The sequence below is a fragment of the Anolis sagrei genome, chromosome X (assembly GCF_037176765.1).
Source record: "Anolis sagrei isolate rAnoSag1 chromosome X, rAnoSag1.mat, whole genome shotgun sequence".
In the NCBI taxonomy this organism is placed as follows: Eukaryota; Metazoa; Chordata; class Lepidosauria; order Squamata; family Dactyloidae; genus Anolis; species Anolis sagrei.
Window position 1 is genome coordinate 72,856,038 of NC_090034.1, and position 22,050 is coordinate 72,878,087.

Sequence of the window (22,050 nt, forward strand, 5' to 3'; positions counted from 1 at the left end):
TTCCACTAGAGAACAAATGCAAAGATATGTAACAAGGAGACTGGGGAGATAGGTCAATCCTCTAAAAGATCTGATCTATTCCATGCCCTGTTTCCATTCTAGCTGGTCATTCCCATCTAGTTTTGAATGACTGGTGCCTGATGCCAGAATTCCAGTATGAGTTCCAATTGTGCCAACTAATGTACAAAAAAAGGGATACAGGTGCTTCTTTGCTCAATTCTCAAGTAGCCACACAATGTTCCTTGATTGTGTTGGGAGTGGGCACCTTCCCCTTAGCAACCAATCAGTGGCAGAGGGCTCCCAGCCACCATCAACCAATCCTTGCACAGCTGAGAAACAGTGGTGTTCTTAGTTCCCAAAGATCCAATGCAGTTTTCGGCGGTCCAGCAAGGTAGATGTGGTTTAGGTGGTTCTGGGAAAGGTATATCTCACTATCATTCCAATAGGATGCTTTCACCACTGTGTTCTCCTGCCTTTCTGAGAAATAGTCATTTAGATCAAAGTTAAGGGACCCATTTGGGGTCCCCTAATTCAGAGCTTCTTAAACTTTTCCAACTTGCTATCTCTTTTTGCCCAAGAAAGTTTTATGTAACCTCAGGTATATAAAATAGGTACACAGACAGTCCCCAACTTACAAACAGGATAGGTTCTGTAGGTTTGTTCTTAAGTTGAATTTTCATGTAAGTCGGAACAGGTACATTTTTAAAGTGTAACTCGAGCCATACACACAAATGTTGTGGTAACCCCCAACCATAAAATTATTTTTGTTGCTACTTCATAACTGCAATTTTGCTACTGTTATGAATCATAATGTAAATATCTGATGTTGTTGTTCATTTGTTCAGTCGTCTCAGACTCTTCGTGACCTCATGGACCAGCCCACACCAGAGTTCCCTGTCGACCGTCACCACCCCCAGCTCCTTCAAGGTCAGTCCAGTCGCTTCAAGGATGCCATCCATCCATCTTGCCCTTGGTCGGCCCCTCTTCCTTTTGCCTTCCACTTTCCCCAGCATAATTGTCTTCTCTAGGCTTTGCTGTCTCCTCATGATGTGGCCAAAGTACTTCAACTTTGTCTCTAGTATCCTTCCCTCCAGTGAGCAGTCGGGCTTTATTTCCTGGAGGATAGACTGGTTGGGTCTTCTGAAGTCCACTCTCAGAATTTTCCTCCAGCACCACAGCTCAAAAGCATTGATCTTCCTTCGCTCAGCCTTCCCTAAGGTCCAGCTCTCACATCCGTAGGTTACTACAGGGAATACCATGGCTTTGACTAGGCGGATCTTTGTTGCCAGTCTGATGTCTCTACTCTTTACTATTTTATCGAGACTGGACATTGCTCTCCTCCCAAGAAGTAAGCGTCTTCTGATTTCCTGGCCACAGTCTGCATCTGCAGTAATCTTTGCACCTAGAAATACAAAGTCTGTTACCGCCTCCACATTTTCTCCCTCTATTTTCCAGTTGTCAATCATTCTTGTCGCCATAATCTTGGTTTTTTTTATGTTTAGCTGCAACCCGGCTTTTGCGCTTTCTTCTTTCACCTTGATTAGAAGGTTGGGTGAGAGAATATCTGATATGCTGGATATATTTTCATTCACTACACCAAATTTGGCACAAATACTTGATATGCCCAAATTTGAAAACTGCTGGGATTAGGGGATTGATTTTGCAATTTGGAAGTTGCTGGGATCTATAGTTCACCTACAATCAAAGGGCATTCTGAACTCCACCAACGATAGAATTGAACCAAACTTGGCACACAGAACTTCCATGACCAACGGAAAATATTGGAAGGGTTTGGTGGGCATTGACCTTGAATTTGGGAGTTGTAGTTCACCTCCATCCAGAAAGCACTGTGGACTCAAACAATTATGGATCTGGATCAAACTTGGCACGAATCCTCAATATGCCCAAATGTGAACACTGGTGTGTTTGAGGAAAATAGACCTTGACATTTGGGAGTTGTAGTTGCTGGGATTTATTGTTCACATACAATCCGAAACCCACCACAGATAGAATTGGGCCAAACTTCCCACACAGGACCCCCATGCCTTAAAGGGATTTGCTCACATGCTCTCCCTTGCCCGCACATGCGCACTACGTTGCCATGTGTCTAGCGTGCCTGCTCTCCCCTCCGTGCTTGGAGTCTCAGAAACAGTCCTTCGCTTGGCTGAGAGCCCAACTGGGAAGCCAGCCAATCTCAGCAGGAGGAGGGCTTTTGGTGGGAGGAATTGCTGTCTGATTCCGAAAAGGAAGAGAAGGACAGGTGGAGAGATCTTCAGCCTTCTCTGCCAAACAGGTTTCTAAAACCATCAGAAATATATATTTTCTGATGCACTTTGGCGCCCCCTCTGAAACTTCTTCGCTACCAGCCCCCACCCCCGGGGTCCTGACCCCCAGGTTGAGAAACGCTGATCTATGTGGATGACTGCCTCTGCTGGGTGCCTTTCTTTTCTTTTAGCAACTTGGGCTCAGCTTTTAGCTCTTTTTTTATCTGTCCATCCTTGCTCTTCCGAGGGGGGGGGGAGCCTTTCACAACCCCAACATGGAGCTAAATGGAGCTAAGGGAACCCCGTTTGAGGTCATAACCCAAAATTTACCAGGCCCTGCTATAACTAAAGGAAAATGTGTGTAGTTTGCCACCTAGTGGCTATTTGAGGCATTTACATGAACCCAGGCATTAAAAAGGGGAGCCAACAGAATGTATTCTGCCACTTGAGGCTACAAAGCAGGCATACCAGCATGGCATGATAAATGATGAAAATGCTCTGTGTCCCGCAATATCAGATATTCATCTATGGTTTAATTCTTTGTGTAAAAATCAACAAACATATCAGTCCCATTTGCTTTCAACTTTAGGTAAAGGTAAAGGTAGTCCCCTGACATTAAGTCCAGTCATGTCTGACTCTGGGGTGTGGTGCTCATCTCCATTTCTAAGCCGAAGAGCCAGCGTTGTCCGTAGACACCTCCAAGGTCATGTGGCCGGCATGACTGCATGGAGCGCCGTTACCTTCCCGCCGGAGCGGTACCTATTCATCTACTCACATTTGCATGTTTTCGAACTGCTAGGTTGGCAGAAGCTAGAGCTGACAGTGGAAGCTCACGCCACTCCCCGGAATCGAACCTGCGACCTTTCGATCAACAAGCTCAGCAGCTCAGTGCTTTAACCCACTGCGCCACCGGGGGCTCCGCTTTCAACTTTAATAAATGGTAAAAATGCAATTATTTATTATCAGTAAATGTTTTATTTGTATAATTATTTTATATACCAATATATCCAGAGTCGTGTAAATAATTTCTCAGGCCAAAAGAGGAAACATTTAAGAAGTACTGACTTAGGATATGAGCCAATCAAGCAAGGAGTTGTCTTTTTTTTTTAATGGTCATAAATAAGCACTTTCAGAGACCTTGATCAGATGAAGAGAACAAAAACTTCTGCCATGTCCAGATGCCAACATCTGTTATCTTTTCAAGGCTGACTTGTACTAAGTTCAATGAGATGGTGACCTCAAAACACAATCAGTATACATTATTAAAGGGGCAGCCAATTACATTTTAGTAGGTTTAAGGATCATGTGATTAACTGCTAATGTATGTTTTTAAACTGTTTTAATGTATTTTATAACTCTATTTATATATCTGTAATTGTACATATCCTATGGCTTCATGTAGTTGCCTACTTGTAAGCCGCCTTGAGTCCCCTCTGGGTGTAGATGCCATAAATAAATAAACAAACAAATAAATAGTGGCAAGATAATTGGACTGGGATCAGACCTGAGCCGGTATCACACTAGAGCTGAAAGACTACACAAATAATATACTTTATTTATATTCTGCTCTATCTCCGAGGGGACTCAGGGCGGATAACAGTACACATATACGGCAAACATTAAATGCCGTTATACAATTAACGAAGACAGAAAATACATAAACAGAGGTAAAGACTTCCCATCTTTTTCCATCTCTGGCATCTGTGCTTGAACTCGGCCACAGGAGGGATGCTGTCTCTCCATCTTCCATGCCAAGGAGCTTTGTTGTCTTTAGATGGTCTCCCGATCGAATCGCTAGCATGTCCTCATACGGAGCTCACCTCAACCCGGGCTTGAACTGTCAACCTTTCTATCAGCAAGATTTTCTGCAGCTGGAGGTTTAACCTGCTGCGCTAAAGCCCGGCAAGGAGTATGCATCCCATCTGAAATCCTGTGGCTTCCTCCTGCAGAATTTTGGGGCTTGTAGTTTAGGGGAGGAGCCTCTAAAATGCTCAGCAAGAGAGGTCACTAAACTACAAGCCCCAGAATTCTGCAGGAGGCAACCACAGGATTTCAGATGGGATATATACTCTTTCAGTTCTAATGTGATAAGACACCCGACCTGTGCCTCTTTCAGCACTTCCTGTCTGCTTTTGCCTTTCTCCATTAGTTTAGCAAACTTCCCTCTTCCACTGTCATTTTTTACGGGAACCATCTTCTCCAGCTTCCAAGCCCAGATTTTCTGTCCCTCAGAATGCTGGGTCACCTGCTTTTTCCTGATATGGTGACTATTTCTTTGGGTTCCCAAGTGAGCAGTGCTCTACAGTAGGAGAAAGAAGTAATGATGGGAAATAAAGGACTGTTGCTCTCAGCCCCCATCTTTTCTGACTCCCGCAAATTGCTATCGCACCACATCTCAGGGGAAGGATTTCCCAACAGAAGAGCTAGTATTCATTCCTCCCCCAATGAACATCATATTCAAGGTTATCGACTGTATATTCAGGAAAGAGCATCCTTACCTGGGATAGAAGGGTCCGCAAAGCACTGCACAGCAGTTGGTGAGGACACTTTTATGGCTGTAGGGATTGGCAAATTCAGAACCTCTCTTACTTGACCATGCCCCTTTGAGCTAAAAAACAAATACAACTTGTTTAGACAAGAGATAGAAAGGTCAGCAAGCATCCTGTTGGGTCAACTAAGATTTCAAAGGATGCTCCCCCACTTTCCAAATAAATAAATAATTTTATTTATACTCCACCACCATCTCCCAGAGAGACTCAGGACGGCTTACAAAGCACTCAAAGGTCCAAACACATAAAATACAAAAATTGCAGAAACAATAACATAAAACAAAAACAGCCAACAAAAATATCTCACTTCACCAAACCACGTGGTTAAAATCAGTAACCCTCTGATTAAAATCCCCTGGTTAAAATCAGTAAAATCAGCAATTACTGCAGGTATAAAACAACAACAATCATAAATGTGTCTGATTATCTGGAAAAGGCAGGCATGGGTAAACTTCGGCTCTCTGGGTGCTTTGGACTTCAACTCCCACAATTCCTAACAGCCTACTGGCTATTAGGAGTTGTGGGAGTTGAAGTCCAAAACACCCGGAGGACAAAAGTTTGTCCATGCCTGGGATAAGACCGCTTACCCAGCTACTAGCTTTTTTCCTCCTGAACCCTACTATTCTGCATATTCGTCTCTCTACTGTAAATTACTTGTGGGTGTTTTTGACTAGATAAGCAAATAAAAACTTCAACTGTAAAATGGATTTAAGGAAAACACGCCTTTAGAAATGCACTGACTGTTTTGCACTTGTAAAATCAAGATCAGTTGAGAACCAAAGTCTTAAAATGTAGTAAAAGAACTAGTGAAAATAATCAGTTTAACGACTCCAAAAATTAAAAAGCTGCCCTGATTTATTTATTTTATTTACTTATTTACATTATTTCTATCCCGTCCATATCTGCTCGAAGGTGACTCAGGGCGGTATACACAGTCGGCACAATTCGATGCCATAAAAATGCATACATTAATAAAGCAAAAACATTAAAGTGCATTTAACATAAAGACAGTGCATATTAACAATTTAAAAAGAACTATGTCCTCTCGTTCAATCCTCATCCGTTCCATTGTCTTAGTCGTTCCTGGGTCATTTTCCAGCTCTAGTTTGTCTATTTATTCCGGGGTTCCAAATGCTTCCTCGAAGAGCCAAGTTTTTACTCTTTTTTCGGAAAGTCAGGAGGAAGGGGGCTGATTCATTAGGTAGCCATTTTTAAAATAAGATAGTATATGTTAGTAGGAAGAATTTATGAGAATCTTGGATGACAAGGACCATATTAAAAGAACAATTCTCCCTTTTTCTGCCACAGAAAAGAATGACTCCTAAGATGTGAGCCTCACCTAAATAACAAAAAAAAACCTCTTTGAACTATTTTTTTTAATATATGAAATTATTAAGGTTTAAGATACAAGAAATTGACTTTTACAACTTAAACTTGCCTTGTGTACAACTGAACTCCAGGGGACTTACTTCTAAGTAGAAATGCACAAGAATCCATTCTAACACTTCTTTAACTAGGTGACTGCCCTATGTAAATACACATTGACTAAAATAACCAATGTGTATGTGTAAAGGAGAGAGTGTGTGAGAGTGTGTGTGTATGAGAGATAGAGGGTGCACCAACACTGTAACATTAATGCAGTTTGACAGCACTTTAACTGTCATGGTGCAATATGAAAAGCTTGTGTGCCAGCTGCGCCCGTACCTTGGGAAGTCTGATTTGGCCACAGTAGTCCACACTCTGGTTACATCCTGTATAGAGTACTGCAACGCGCTCTACATGGGGTTGCCTTTGAAGACGGTCCGGAGGCTTCAATTAGTCCAACAAACGGCAGCCAGGTTGCTAACAGGAGCGGCTCTCAGGGAGCATACAACTCCCCTGTTGCACCAGCTCCACTGGCTGCCAGTTTGCTACCGGGCCCAATTCAAAGTGCTGGCTTTGGCCTATAAAGCCCTAAATGGTTCTGGTCCAACTTACATGTCTGAACGCATCTCCCCTTACGAACCATCGAGGACTTTAAGATCATCTGGGGAAGCCCTGCTCTCGGTCCCTCCTTTATCACAAGTACGTTTGGTGGGGATGAGAGACAGGGCCCTCTCAGCAGTGGCCCCTCGACTATGGAACGCCCTCCCTAGGGAGATCAGATCAGCTTCTTCGCTCCCAACATTTTGGAAAAAACTCAAGACATGGCTTTTCGAGCAACCATTTGTTAACATTGAGTAATGAACATAGGAAACAGAACAACTAAATGATGGGACTGGACAATGTTTTAATGAGAATTTATTGACTTATGTTTTATTGCTGTTGTTGTGATTTTATTGATGTTAATGTTTTTAAATTTTACTTGTGTTTTTGTGGCATTGAATTTTGCCTTGTAAACCGCCTCGAGTCGCCGGAAGGCTGAGAGGGGCGATATACAAATACAGTAAATAAATAAATAAATAAATAAATCCTTGGATTTGAAGTTCTATAAAGGTCTTTAGCCTTCTTTAAATCCCAGGAACCATAGCACTGGGACACTGCAGTTAAAGTAGTGTCAAACTGCATAATTCTAGAGCAGGCATGGACCAACTTGGGCCCTGCAGGTGTTTTGGACTTCAACTCCCACAATTCCTAACAGCCTCAGGCCCCTTCCTTTTCCTCTTCAGCTGCTTAAGCGCAGGGCCCAAGTTTGCCCATGCCTGTTCTAGAATGCTGAGCCACCCAAAGGGAAAGAGCATCAATGTCTTTCAGTTACAGGCGCAACATGTTTATTAATCTAGGAGAGCTAACTCAAACCAGTGCCATTAAATGTCTTGGGCTATAATGGCTTCCTGAAAATTAGGAAGAACTTCCTGACCATAAGAACAGGTCAACAGTGGAACTCTCTGCCTCGGAGTGTGGAGGCTCCTTCCTTGACGGGTTTTAAACAAAGTCTGGATGGCCATCTGTTGGGGCTGCTTTAATTGTGCTTTTCCTGCATGCCAGAGTGGGGTTTACCTTGATGGCCCTGTGGTCTCTTCCAAGTCTATGATTCTATGACTTCCACCTCAATCTGCTCAACATTCTTATGCGTGCCACCCATCCCCTTTGTTTAATTCACTGAATTCTAAAAATATTTATTCATATACAACACAGAAGAGCGTTTAAAGTGCTAATTTTGCTCGATTGTGGAGTTAAGCCTAAAGGCCTGGCAATTTTCTATTGAAAGAAGATGCAAATATCTATACTTACATCCTCGTTGGTTGTCAAGTTGGAGGCAACTAAATAAGTGTGAAACCCTGAGAGACCAAAGATAGACCAGACGGAGAAAAAACAAATTACGAGCTCCAACACAGTGAGCAGAGAATCAAGGAAAAAACAACACGTGGAGTTAGGGAGAACTTGACTCTCTTGTGGTTATCAGAATCCTTTGAGTCATTTTATGGAATGATTGCTCATTCAAATACATCTGACAGAGTCATCATCATCCCGTATTTCATCAATTCTAAGACACCACCGATTGTAAGACACACCCTGTGAATCTCCTCACAAAATAGCAAATCTGTCATGAAGCCTCAGTAAAGGACGCTGGCAGAACTGACTACAGCTCTTTTGAGCCAATGAGAATTGTGTGGCACCAGGAAAGATTGGACAATATTACCCAAATTGATCTTAACCCTTATGCAAAAGCCTGTGTCTGAAAGAAGAGCTCATAAAGCAAGATCATGTCCTGAAAGCAGAGGCCTTTTTCCATTTCTGCAACAAGGTTGGCCCAGATATTGTTGGACTGCGACTCAGGCACTGCAGCCAATGACAAAGTATCATGGGAAATTCAGTCCAGCAACACTTTGCATACTAAAGGTAAAGGTTTTCCCCTGACATTAAGTCCAGTCGTGTCCGACACTGGGGGTTGGTGCTCATCTCCATCTCTAAGCCGAAGAGCCAGCATTGTCCATAAATACCTCCAACGTCATGTGGCCAGAATGACTCCATGGAGTCTCGTTACCTTCCCGATGGAGTGGTACCTATTGATCTACTCACATTTGCTACTCAGCTTTTGCCAACTGCTAGGTTGGCAAAAGCTGGGGTTAACAGTAGGAGCTCACGTTGCTTGCTGGATTTGAACCGCCGACCTTTCAGTCAGCAAGTTCAGAAGCTCAGCGGTTTGTGCCACTGGAGGCTCCACTTCGCATGCTACAGGTTGCTTATTCTATCCAACAGAGAGTGTCCCTTTCCCTGCATTATTGGTTATGGACTCAACTATTCCTTGCTTTTGGTATTAAGAAAGCACTTCCAAGTAATCCACTCTAAACTGGCTTTTTTCATTGTCACAAAAAGGATGGAGGGAGGAGAGGATAACACAGGCCTAGCCAAACCCAGGCCCGTGAGCCAGACGCAGCCCTTTAGGCAGTTCGTCCCAACCCTTATCTGCTTTGGCCTCCCCTCCAGTATGCGGATGCAGTGGCCTGCCGCATCCCCAGCCTGTGAGGAAGGCTGAGGCAGACACACTTCTGCCAAGCGTTCTCTGGAGAGTCCTCGGCAGCAGTGTGCTTCTCTCTCTCCTGTGGGCCTGAGGAAGGCAGACCACTACTGCCTTTCTGGGGTCTGCAGAACAGACAGAGAGAGAAACACGCTGCTGCCAAACACACCACTTCCTCTGGGCCCGAGGAAGCCGGGCCACTGCCTTCCTGGTGCCCAAAAGAGCCGGGAGAGAAACACGCCGCTACCAAGCATGCTTGACAGTGGCATGTTTCTCTCCCTGCTCTGGGCCTGAGGAAGGCAGGCCACTGCCTTCCTGTGGCCCAGAACAGCCAGGGAGAGAAACAGGCATGTTTGTTTCCCTGGAGATAGCTCCACCCCTTGTCTATCCTGGCCCCAGCCCCGCTCTTCTGCCCTACCTGACCCCGCCCCTTCCAGCCCAAACCCCACCCCTTCTGGACCTACCCACACTCCCTCCCAGCCCAGCCCTTGCAACCAGGTCCACAAGGTAGCCCCAGGACAAAAAAGTTTGCCCATGCCTGGGATAACAGGTACTGAAAGGATATCTTGCTGGTGTTGCTTTCAGAACACTGATGAAATCATTTCCCTGGGAACCTGCAAAGCCCAAAAACAGCAATGTCAAGTTAAAAGAAGCCATTTGCTACGTCAAGTCCGCTAACCATAGGGCGAGAGTCAGATAAATGCTCAGAAGGTCTCATGATGCCAATCAAATCACTTATGAAGAATGTCACAAAGGCCAGGTTTGACCTATAGTGGATAAATGTATCCAAGTGCTTTGCATAAGTGACATTTTTTAGTCACACTGTTAAGTCAATGGTTCTCAGTGTTATTATGTATTTATTTATCTGCGTTTCTCCCAGCTCAGGACTTAAAGCAAAAACATACAATAAAAGTAGACCAGCACCAGCACCATAAGAAAACATAGTCATATCTAATAAAAAATTATAAAAACTGACTTTGGTTGAGATGTTTTGGACTTCAACCTATCAGAACCTCCAGTCAAAATGGTCAAGGAAGCTGAAGCTTTAAAAAAACAGGATTAAGCAGGTATCCAGGTCTAAGAAGATCTCAGAGATCTTCTTCTGCAGAAAGAATTGTAACCTATGGATTCTAAAGACACACCGGTTTTAAAGTGAAGATCTTCTGGTTCATGCTATACTTACGGAGGGCGAGATGGGTGATGACACATGCAAAGATGAAGGCTGTCAAGAAGGAGAGGGAGAGGATGAAGGCATAGAAGAACCGATAGTTCCTCTTGCCCACACAGTTGCCTACCCAGGGACAGTGATGATCGAACCGTTCTGGAAAGGTAAAAGAAGGCAGTAAGATGACAGCCTTAAGAGAAAATACATTGTAAACAACCAAAGAGGATGCTCAGCCAAAGCATTTAAGCAGACGCCAGTCACAGAACAAGACAATTTTTCTGCTAATACACAGACAGTGATAGGAGAGGCTTATTTCTATTTTTAAATAAGGACTGCAGCCACATTAAGTTCCTTGCTCTGAAAGCAATGAATGCTTTTAGCCTTCCTGCTGACTGCATCATACTGGCTATAACTGAGATGTAGGCTTATCGTTGTGAGATTCAATAAATACTTTGGCTGGGATTAGACAATTCCCCTTTGAGAGCCATTTTTAATACATTGTAGTATGAGAAGCAAAGATAAGTGGAATACGGAGGAAAGCAGACTCCACATTCAATCAATTGTTTCTTTTTTATTCAGAATCTTAAAATGGCTGATAGGTTGGCTAAAAAACCAATTAAAATATATACATCAACATTTTTAAAATATCATGAAACATACAAATGTAGAGCTAAAAACTTGGCAGAATTAAGCATCTAAATTAAAAAAACTGATGGTTAAAAACTAGCTAAAAAGCCTGAGGAAATTAAATTGTCTTTTCTTGTTATCAAAATGAGATCACATTAGAAATAAAGTGGGGTGCCCTCTTCTCCTTGAATATTTGCTGAATTCCATCCAGCAGAAGCACATGGAAAAGGACACAAGGCACACATAGAGATATGAGGGACGTTCATTAAAGATTTCCCCTGACCCATTTCTATTTATCACAGGACGCTGAAACTGCACATGTGTAATGATATAAGTCTCTACAGGTTACGTGCCATTTTACAACTCTTGAGTTTACCAGTGCTGAAGTGGTGCGAGGTTTGATAATGTACCCAGTGGAATACAGAGCAGTCCTCAAGTTCCTTTACTTGAAAGGTCACACACTGAAGGAAACGTTCGATGAGTTGAAAGAGGTTTATGGTGATGATTCCCCATCATATGATGTAGTCAAGAACTAGCATCGTCAGTTCAAATCTGGTCGGACTCTGATGGAAACAGCTCCGATTCTAGCGTGACCCCACTCTGCTATTGATGGACACATCATCCAGCAAGTCGAGGTCACCATTTTGGAAAATCACTGCATAGTCATTCACCACCTAGCCCAAAATGTCAATATTAGTGTGGGGTCCATGGAAAAAAAACATCCAAGACCATCTTCACATGCATAAGATATACGCACGCTGGGTCCCCTGCCTGCTCACACCTTTCCAAAAGCAGGAACGAGTCGAATGCTTTCAGGCTCTATTGACAATGATTGCCATGGAAACCAGGAAGACTTTTTCAACAGACCGATCACACAGGATGAAAGCTGGGTCCATCACTATCATCCTGAGACTAAAGTCCAGTCGATACAAGGGAAGCATCATGCCTCATCGCCTCCAAAGAAGGCACATGCCCAACTCTCGGAAGGCAAGGTCATATTTTGGGACCAGCATGGAGTTATTTATTTATCGTCGAAGGCTTTCATGGCCGGAATCACTGGGTTGTTGTAGGTTTTTCCGGGTTATATGGCCATGTTCTAGAGGCATTTTCTCCTGACGTTTCGCCTGCATCTATGGCAAGCATCCTCAGAGGTAGTGAGGTATTTATTTATCGTGTCAGGCAACCAGACAATTGTATTACATTTCTAACAGAACAAAACAAACAAACAGACAACATACAAAATTTGCAAGCTTGGTAGTTGATTAAATGTCCTTTGACCGGTATCTGGCCACTTGGAATGCCTCTGGTGTTGCCGCAAGGAGGTCCTCCATTGTGCATGTAGCAGGGCTCAGGTTGCATTGCAGCAGATGGTCTGTAGTTTGCTCTTCTCCACACTCGCATGTCGTGGATTCCACTTTGTAGCCCCATTTCTTAAGGTTGGCTCTGTAACTCGTGGTGCCACAGCTCAGTCTGTTCAGCGCCTTCCAAGTTGCCCAGTTTTCTGTGTGCCCAGGGGGGAGTCTCTCATTTGGTATCAGCCATTGGTTGAGGTTCTGGATCTGAGCCTGCCACTTTTGGACTCTCACTTGCTGAGGTGTTCCAGAGAGTGTCTCTGTAGTTCTTAGAAAACTATTTCTTGATTTAAGTTGTTGACATGCTGGCTGATACCCAAACAAGGGATGAGCTGGAGATGTCACTGCCTTGGTCCTTTCACTATTGGCGGCTACTACCTGGCGGATGTCAGGTGGTGCAATACAGGCTAAACAGTTTAATTTCTCCAGTTGTGTAGGGCACAGACACCCCGTGATAATGCGGCATGTCTAATTAAGAGCCACATCTACTGTTTTAGCGTGGTGAGATGTCTTCCACACTGGACATGCATACTCGGCAGCAGAGTAGCATAGCGCAAGGGCAGATGTCTTCATTGTATCTGGTTGTGATCCCCAGGTTGTGCCAGTCAGCTTTCGTATGATATTGTTTCTAGCACCCACTTTTTGCTTGCTATTCAGGCAGTGTTTCTTGTAGATCAGAGCACGGTCCAGGGTGACTCCCAGGTATTTGGGTGTGCTGCAATACTCCAGTGGGATTCCTTCCCAGGTAATCCTCAGAGCTCGGGATGCTTGTCTGTTCTTAAGGTGAAAGGCACATGTCTGTGTTTTAGATGGATTAGGGATCAGCTGGTTTTCCCTGTAGTAGGCGGTAAGAGCACCTAGAGCTTCGGAGAGCTTCTGTTCTACCATCTCAAAGCTCCCTGCTTGAGCAGTAATGGCAAAATCACCAGCATAGATGAAACATTCTGTCCCTTCTGGCAGTGGCTGGTCATTTGTGTAGATATTGAACATGGATGGAGCAAGCACGCTCCCCTGAGGCAGGCCGTTCTTCTGTTTCCGCCATCTACTTCTCTGGCCCTGGAACTCAACAAAAAAGCTCCTGTTTTGTAGCAGGTTTCCTATGAGGCGAGTGAGGTGGCAATCCTTTGCGATATTATACATTTTTCTCAGGAGGAGGGGGTGGTTTACAGTATCATAAGCCACTGACAGGTCTATGAAGACAGCTCCTGTGATCTGCAGCCTTTCAAAGCCATCTTCTATGTCCTGAGTCAGGTTCAGCACTTGCGATGTGCAGCTTTACATGACATGGGAGACATGAGAGAAGCCTCCTCGCAGGACTGCAAGACATCCGGGCGTCCCCTGGGCAACGTCTTCGTAGACGGCTGATTCTCACTCCAGAAGCGACTAGAAGCGACTTGCAGTATGCAAGCAAGCATGGAGTAGTATTGATAGATTTCCTACCATGATCACTAGGGCATACTATGCTTCCCTGCTGTGGAAATTGCAGGAGGCCATCAAAACCAAGAGACAATGTGGCATGCTTACCAAAGGTGCCTGCCTTCTGCAAGACAAGGCACCCGTTCACAACTCACCTGTTGCCCAAATGGAAAAAGCATGCTCCTGTGGCTTTGAAATTCTACCATATCCCCCTTATTCACCCGACCTCGCACCATCAGACTTCCACCTCTTTCCAACAATGAAGTTGTTTTTGAAGCACAAATATTTTTCAGATGATGACACTGATTTCCAAAGTCACAACGTGGCTTTTGGAGCAACCTGTTGACTTCTACAAGCGAGATGTTTACAGTAGCTTAAAAAGATGGGAGAAGTGTATGTCCCTAGGTGGCACCGATGGAGACTCGTAGCTGTGCCAAGTTTCATGGCTCTCCGTCCACAGGAAGTGGGTCAGGGAAAATCTTTAATGAACGTCCCTCACAGAGTCACACAGATGCAGATCATCTCTCGTTATTCAAAGAACATAATTGCCAAAACCAACCAGGAAAGAAGCAGTATGCTACCTGAAGCCAAAGAACCAGGCTTCTGATACATCCAGAAAGATTATTCAGCAGCTGAAACTACAACCATGATTATCTGTAGGACGTCTCACTAAACTTACCTACACAATTGTCACAAACACTGCAGTGCGAAGTCCTAGGAGGACGGAACATTTTGCATGTATAGCAGTATTTCAACTTCACCATGTATTTGTTTATCACAACTTCCATGGTACGGGCAGGTGGCCGATAAGTGGAGGTACCCAGATTGTCTGCAAAGAAACAATATAGTCAAATAGTAGAATCGGTCCAAATACAATTAAAGGGCAAGAAGGATTCTGGCATCTTCTTGGTGAGTCCCTTGGAAACAGGATCCATAAAGGCATCGCCCACATCACACATTTTTGAAATTACAATGTCAGAAAGATTCAAAATTAACTAGGTAGGTAAAGGTAACGGTTTCCCCCTGACATGGATAGCGACAACTGGAAGGAAAGTTAGGACATATGCGACATTGAACTTACCCAACTTGGTCTTGGTTTTAACTGGCATCTTAATTTATTGTTTAACGAACTTGGTAATGTATCTGTATAATGTGTTTTAATGATTTTTACTGTTTTAATTGTAACCCTTGTTGTTTATATGTTGACAGCACCACATGTCCGACTCTGGGGGTTGGTCCTCATCTCCATTTCTAAGCCAAAGAGCAGCATTGTCCATAGACACTTCCAAGGTCATGTGGTTGGCATGACTGCATGGAGCACTGTTACCTTCCTGCCAGAGTGGTACCTATTGATGTACTCACATTTGAATGTTTTCTAATTCCTAGGTTGGCAGAAGCTGCGCCTAACTGCAGGAGCTCACCCCGCTCCCCGGATTCAAACTGCCAGTCTTTCAGTCACCAAGTTCAGCAGCTCAGTGCTTTAACCCACTGTGCCACCGGGGGCAAAACAAAATGAACTAGGTATTTTTAATTACAAAAATGTGAGTCAAGCCCTGAAAGGATTATATGGATGCAATGACTCAGCAAAAGGTGCAGTCCTATATAAGCAGGTGTGCCTGTAGCTTAGTAGCAGTCAATCTGAGGTAAACCTCAGTGGGAGAAAGGTCTTGATCTGAGAGAAGGCCTCACAGTGTGAGGTAGGCCTTATTCTATGAGAAGTTCTCATGTGAGGAAGGCTTAGTGTGAGAAGGTTCAGTGAGAGAAGCCCTATGTTAAAAGGCGCCGTGTGTAAAGCTACTATGTGAAACTCCTGTGTAATTTCAGTGTGAGAGGAGGCTCTGTGAGAGCAAAGCTGTTTATTTGTATAAGAAAGAAGCCCAGCGTGGAAGCAACGAAGGAAGTATAAAGAACTTTATTTGTTTTATAGAAACCTTGTTGTTGTAAATAGTGCAACCATATTATTTTACTACAAAGAAAAGCCTCCCATGGAAGAAATAACATTGGTTTGTGTGTTTTTGTTCATTTTATCACTTTGGGCTACTGGTTCTGTGTCACGCTGCTGCTGCTGCTAAGTTACTCTGCTGATAAATTACCTTTATGGGGAGGGTCTTTTGTTAATAAGCCCACCCGCCCAACAGAATACACCACGCCACAAGCAAAAAACAGAATCCATTTTTGTAGTTGCTTCTTTTAATGGCTAATCTATAAAATATTATCCCTCTTGTCTGATGGGTATTAGTTATACTGAATTGGAGTACAACTGGAACAGTTTCAAACAATCTATCTGCATCCAGAACATTCACCTGCATTTAAGAGAAAGACTTTTTGCGTAAAGATTTTTAAGTAGCTTAGAGGGGTGGTGTGGGAATGAGTGCGTGCATCAATTGCCCTTGAAACACAAAGGACAGCTTCCACATTCTGACCTCTCTTCATTCCTTTGCTGATGCCATGTCTCTGCCTCTTCAAAAAGATAATCAGGCAGCCTGTGCGTGATGTCTCTAGAGCCTAGACCATGCTGTGTCCAGCCGGTATGCCCTGTGGCGCTGTCAACCTGGCTGCAGCATTCAGCAGCGCATGCTTCGTGCTGAATGAAATCATTTTTAGTGGTTTGAATGTGTTTGGAAATTCAGGGGTTGGGATTAATAAATCAGAGATGATTGGCCAAAACTAACAAAATGAAGTTCAACAGAGACAAATGCAAGATACTCCTCTTAGGCAGAAAAAAAGGAAATGCAAAGATACAGAATGGAGACAATGTCTGGCTTGACGGCTGAACATGTGAAAAAGATCTTGGAGTCCTCATGGGGAGGAAGGTGAACATGAGCCAACAATGTCATGAAGCGGCAAGAAAGGCCAATGGGATTTTGGCCTGCATAAAAAGGAGTCTAGTGCCTAGATCCAGAGAAGTCATGCTCCTCTCTATTCTGCCTTGGTTAGACCACACCTGGAATCACACTATGTCCAATTCTGGGCAGCGCAATTAAAGGGTGATGTTGACAAGCTGGAATGTGTCCAGAGGAAGGTGACTCAAATGATCAAGGGTCTGGAGAGAAAGCCCTATGAGGAGCAGCTTAAAGAGCTGGGCCTTGTTAGCCTGCAGAAGAGAAGGCTGACCGGTGACATGATGAGGGCCATGGTCCAAGATGTGAAGGGAAGACATAGGGAGGAGGGAGCAGGCTTGCTTTCTGCTGCCCTGGAGACTAGGACAATGACTTCAAACTAAAGGACAGGAGATTCCACCTGAACATTAGGAAGAACTTCCTCACAGTGAGGATAGCTGTTCAGCAGTGAAATTCTCTGCCCCAGAGTGTGGTGGAGGCTCCTTCTTTGGAGACTTTTAAACAGAGGCTGGATGGCCATCTGTCGGGGGAGCGTTGAATGCGCTTTTCTTGCTTCTTGGCAGAATGGGGTTGGACACGATGGCCCACGAGGTCCCTTTCAACTCTATGAGTCTATCTAGTTAACTACAGATCTTCAGGTCATTTCCCAGTTTATCAGCTCATATGCGCTGGTTGCTGACATTTTTCTTTCAAAGGATACTAGGTAAAGGTAAAGGTAGTCCCCTGACATTAAGTCCAGTCATGTCTGACTCTGGGGTGTGGTGCTCATCTCCATTTCTAAGCCGAAGAGCCAGCGTTGTCCGTAGACACCTCCAAGGTCATGTGGCCAGCATGACTGCATGGAGCGCCGTTACCTTCCCGCCGGAGCGGTACCTATTGATCTACTCACATTTGCATGTTTTCGAACTGCTAGGTTGGCAGAAGCTAGGACTGACAGCGGAAGCTCACGCCGCTCCCCGGAATCGAACCTGCGACCTTTCGATCAACAAGCTCAGCAGCTCAGTGCTTTAAACCACTGCGCCACCGGGGGCTCCTTCAAAGGATACTAGTAGTAGTAATTTTATTGATTAGCCCTTAGGCCATATCACAATAAGAAACAGAACAACAAGGCCTGACAAGACCTGATCACACTCCATGTAGAAAGTTAAAATAAGACACTTATAATAATACAGTAAATACATATGATAAGACATGATAAAACTGATAAACTAATCAAGCTGAGAATATACATCATATTTCATTATCACCCCTACAATTTACCCCAATCAGTCCTACATATGTGGTTCTCAGACGTATTGTTTTGCTTAAGTACAGAGCTGTTTTATATGTTATTTTTGGGTCTTGGCCACACATAAAATATGTTGTTCTGATGTGAGAATCCCAATACATTGTCCGTTTGATATATGGACCAAGGTGGAAGTCTCTCACCTTTTGATACAATTTGCAATCAAACAATATGTGTGCTATATCCTCAATTTCAGGTGCCTCACAGATACAACTCCGTTCATTATAAGGGATGCTGTTAAATCTCCCGTATCTAACCATTGTCTCGAGCTGATCAAATCTGGCTCGAGTGAATACCTCCCTGAGATGTTTTGGTATTTCAAAGGATACTAAATAAAGCCAACCATGGACCGAGTCAAGGCATTCCTTATATCTTGAAGCAAATGTTGAAGTCATTATGGCTACTAGACCCCAGACTTCTGATCAAAAGTGCAGGTTGTCAATTTAACCCCAACTTTCAAGAGACAGGTAGGAATATTCCCAGCTACTCCATGGCAATCTCAAAACTAACTCTGAGTTCTAGGACTGGAAAAAATTCTGGTGGCTCTGTGGACAGAAAACACTGAACTGGTGAGGCCAGAAGCAGTGAACAGAGTTGAGACTGGGTTGTTGTAGGTTTTTCCGGGCTATATGGCCATGTTCTGGAGGCAATTTTTCTCCTGACGTTTTGCCTGCATCTATGGCAAGCACCCTCAGAGGTAGTGAGGTCTGTTGGAAGTAGGAAAAATGGGTTTATATATCTGTGGCCCGGAAAAACCTACAACAACCCAGTGATTCTGGCCATGAAAGCCTTCGACAATACAGAGTTGAGACTTTTCATCAATTGCAGCTTAAGGAACTCCTCTGTCAAGAAGCAGTCAAAGTTGACATAGTCCTGACCAGTTTTCCCTGCAGGGAAGGAGGAGAGGAGATAATTCATCGTTGCTTTTTGAATTCAGGTTGCACCCAACCAAAGAGAAGCAAATGGGAAGGAAAGTTTCCTTAGTCATTGCTCCACCAAGCAAGAATAGAAGATCCAAGAACACAGTGGTCATCAATTCTTGATTAGCACCAAGACCAACCAAAGATTGTGGACCATTCAAAGGATTCTATACAGAAGATGATTAAACACAATTAGTTGTGCCTTAAGTATAAAGACTGTTGCAGCCTTTGATTGCGCCTGTACCTGATTTCATTGGGGATTCTGGGCCTGTTAGGTAGCCTGATGATGACAGTGGGGATTCTGGGCCTGCTGATCAGCAAGAGAAATCAGGGGATTTTAAGCCCAGAGAATGAGAGCTCTCTGTCTGAGGGAGGCCACATTCCAGAAAGGCAGTTCCCGAGAGATGCAAGATCAGAGGCAGAAATGAGCCCAGGGAAGGAAAATGCAATGGATGAAGATACAACTCCAGATGGACCAGCTAAGAGCAACAGTTAGATAGAATATTAATATTCCCGTCAACATAGGGTATCTCAGAAAGCAGTGCAAAGGTCAGCTCGTCTATTAATGAAGTAGCCCTTATCAGTTTTGGAAGGGCAACAGGCAGTTTTCTGTCTATATTAGAAAGTCCAGCAGAATATTCCCTCAGTCCAGACAACATTGGTCTTCCAAGGGATTTTTAGTTTCAGGTTTCCTTGTGTTCATGCTTCCTGATTCCATGTTTTATGTTTCTGTAGACTGTAATTGTGTTGAATGTTTGGACTTTACCTGCTTTTGTATTCCTGGTTTTTTATGCATTTCATGAACTCTGAACTCTGAGGATTATTCCTGTTTTATGGACATTGATTTTTACACTATTTGCTGGATTGCTTTTTATATATATTCTTCAATAAACTGCTTTGCTATTTTATCTTGAACTGAATTGTGTGTTAAGTACAGAGGTGATTCCCAGCCTTGGAGTGCAACAAAGACATTCTAAATAAAGGGACTGTATATGAATTAATAGGAACATCTAAAGGCCTGATAAGCCCTCTGCATTGCCTTTGAAAACATTCCTGCTTTAAATGCTCTCTTTATGGAACTACTGTTTCCAAAAATGAGCTAATGAGTAATATAAATCTTGTCTAAATGCAAAGCTCGACTCTGTCACATCCAAGCACCTTCGGCTGGCATCAAACAATCTGGTGAGTACCAGCTAAATGGAAGAAGCAACTGACCACAGCTTCCAGCCATTTCCCCTCCTGATCCTCTTGCACAATAATTATTAATGAGGCAGAGGAATGTATTTTATTTAGACATTTCTCAGATGCATTTTCTGCCATACAAAGCACCCAATGTGGCTTACAGGTTAAATATATGTACACAAAACCCAATTAACACAAATTAACACATCAAATACAAAACATGAAACCAAAGCCAGAAGCAAATCCAGGCTACTTGGCTATAAACAACAGTGCATTTAAAAATCGTTTCATCAGCTTGCTCCTCTTTCACAGTAAAGACACAGGCAGACACACCTGGGATGAGCTGTTATCTCAAATGTATAAGATCCCCAGCCGGGGTCCTAATATGAAGAGCAGATGTTCTCCATCCTGCCAGTGGAACAACAACAACAATAAAGGGCCAGCTTTAGCACTAAAGGTTAATCACCAGCTGCAGTGAATCTTGCCAACTGAAAGGTTGACAGTTGGAAGCCGGGTCAGGGTGAGCTCCTGACCTTTAGCCCAGCTCCCCTACTCACCTAGTGGATCGAAAACAGCAATGTGAGTAGATTAATAGGAACTGCATTAAGCGGGGCGGTACTTTAGGCACGCCATTTCGGAGGAAAATTTACAAACAAAGAAAGCTCTTCGGCAAGGAGATGAAGCGATAGCACTCCCCTGTGGCTGGAATCGAGCACAGTTTACAAAGGCTGCAGAATGATGAGAAAATGCCTACATATATCTCTATCTGTTGTCTGTCTTGTCATTGTATAATCGGCATTGAATGTTTGCCGTATATCTGTTCTGTGATCTGCCCTTCGGGGTGAGAAGAGCAAAATATAAGTACTGTAAACAAACAAACAAATAACATTTAACCCCACACTAAATTGGAGCAGAAATGAACAGATAAAAAGACTTTGAATCCTTCAGGTATAACAATATAAAATGATTGTTTTCCCACTTGATAACACTGCACCACACTCATGAACATAAAGCCCCTATTATAGCAAAATAAAGCAGTGGCATATGTTGTAGCACTGAAAGCTACAGAACCAGAACTCTTGTGACAGGACAGAGGAAGCACAACTATGTTATCCAACTGTCATCTGGGAGATTGAGAATGTTACCTGTACAGGTATAAACCAGGCCTGGGCAAACTTGGACCCTCCAGGTGTTTTGGACTTCAACTCCCACCATTCCTAACAGCTTCAAGCCCCATCTTTTCCCCCTCAGCGGCTTAAGGAAAGGGCCCAAGGCTGTTAGGAATGGTGGGAGTTGAAGTCCAAAACACCTGGAGGGCCCAAGTTTGCCCATGCATGGTATAGACAGAACTCAAGGCACTTGCAATCCTGTTTTTATGAGAAAGACACATTTTTGCAATTAGTTGAAGAGATAAGAAATATTTGAGGATCCAGTTTGCTTGCTGTTTTGTGTCCCTTCAAAGAACTGGTGATGTTTGGTGACCCTAAGGCTAACCTATCACAGGGTTTTCTTAAAGAAATCTGTCTGTTGTTTTTTTCTCAGAAGTTAAGAGTGTATTGGGTCACTCATTGGGTTTCCATGGCTCAAACCTTCGTCTGCCCCTGTCCTAGTCCAACACTCATAACCGCACTCATTCTACAATGGTGGAATTCAGGCTCCATTTATTAATCTCAGATCTTGGAAATGTGACCATAGTCTTTTATCTCATAATGTTCTTCATCAAGGGAACACGAATAGAGTTTTGAAGTGGGGAAGAGCCTTGGGGCCAAGTGAAAAATCAAGCCACTGTTCTCAACTACAGGGCTCCTATTGTCTGGACGTCCTCTTTTCTTCTCCACTTTGCTGTAGCATGTGGTGTTCTGGCTCCAAAACACAAAAAATGGGACAAGGATAAAGGAGATGCAACATCACAAGGGGTGGGCCTCCTGCTCAGAGACATATTTGGCTTTCACTGAAGAAAAGCTTAAAGCCTTAATTTTCAAAGCTTGGAAACACTGTATTTCATTGAG

At 43.6% G+C, this 22,050-nt stretch overlaps 1 protein-coding gene across 4 annotated transcripts in view; it reads right to left on the reverse strand.

Annotated features, from left to right (window-relative positions):
• The window catches only part of ZDHHC18 (zinc finger DHHC-type palmitoyltransferase 18), a 57,055-nt gene that overhangs the window by 15,411 nt on the left and 19,594 nt on the right, over positions 1–22,050 (reverse strand). For all 4 annotated transcript variants that reach the window (XR_009631938.2, XM_060784504.2, XM_060784505.2 and 1 more), the window contains exons 3-7: positions 14,494–14,643; positions 10,438–10,575; positions 9,820–9,868; positions 8,027–8,129; positions 4,763–4,872 (exon numbers count right to left, since the gene is read on the reverse strand). Coding sequence is in view for 3 of the 4 variants with exons in the window: in XM_060784504.2 (XP_060640487.1) it covers positions 4,763–4,872; positions 8,027–8,129; positions 9,820–9,868; positions 10,438–10,575; positions 14,494–14,643 (550 nt within the window). In the remaining variant the exon portion in view is untranslated. The remainder of the gene's footprint in view (positions 1–4,762; positions 4,873–8,026; positions 8,130–9,819; positions 9,869–10,437; positions 10,576–14,493; positions 14,644–22,050) is intronic.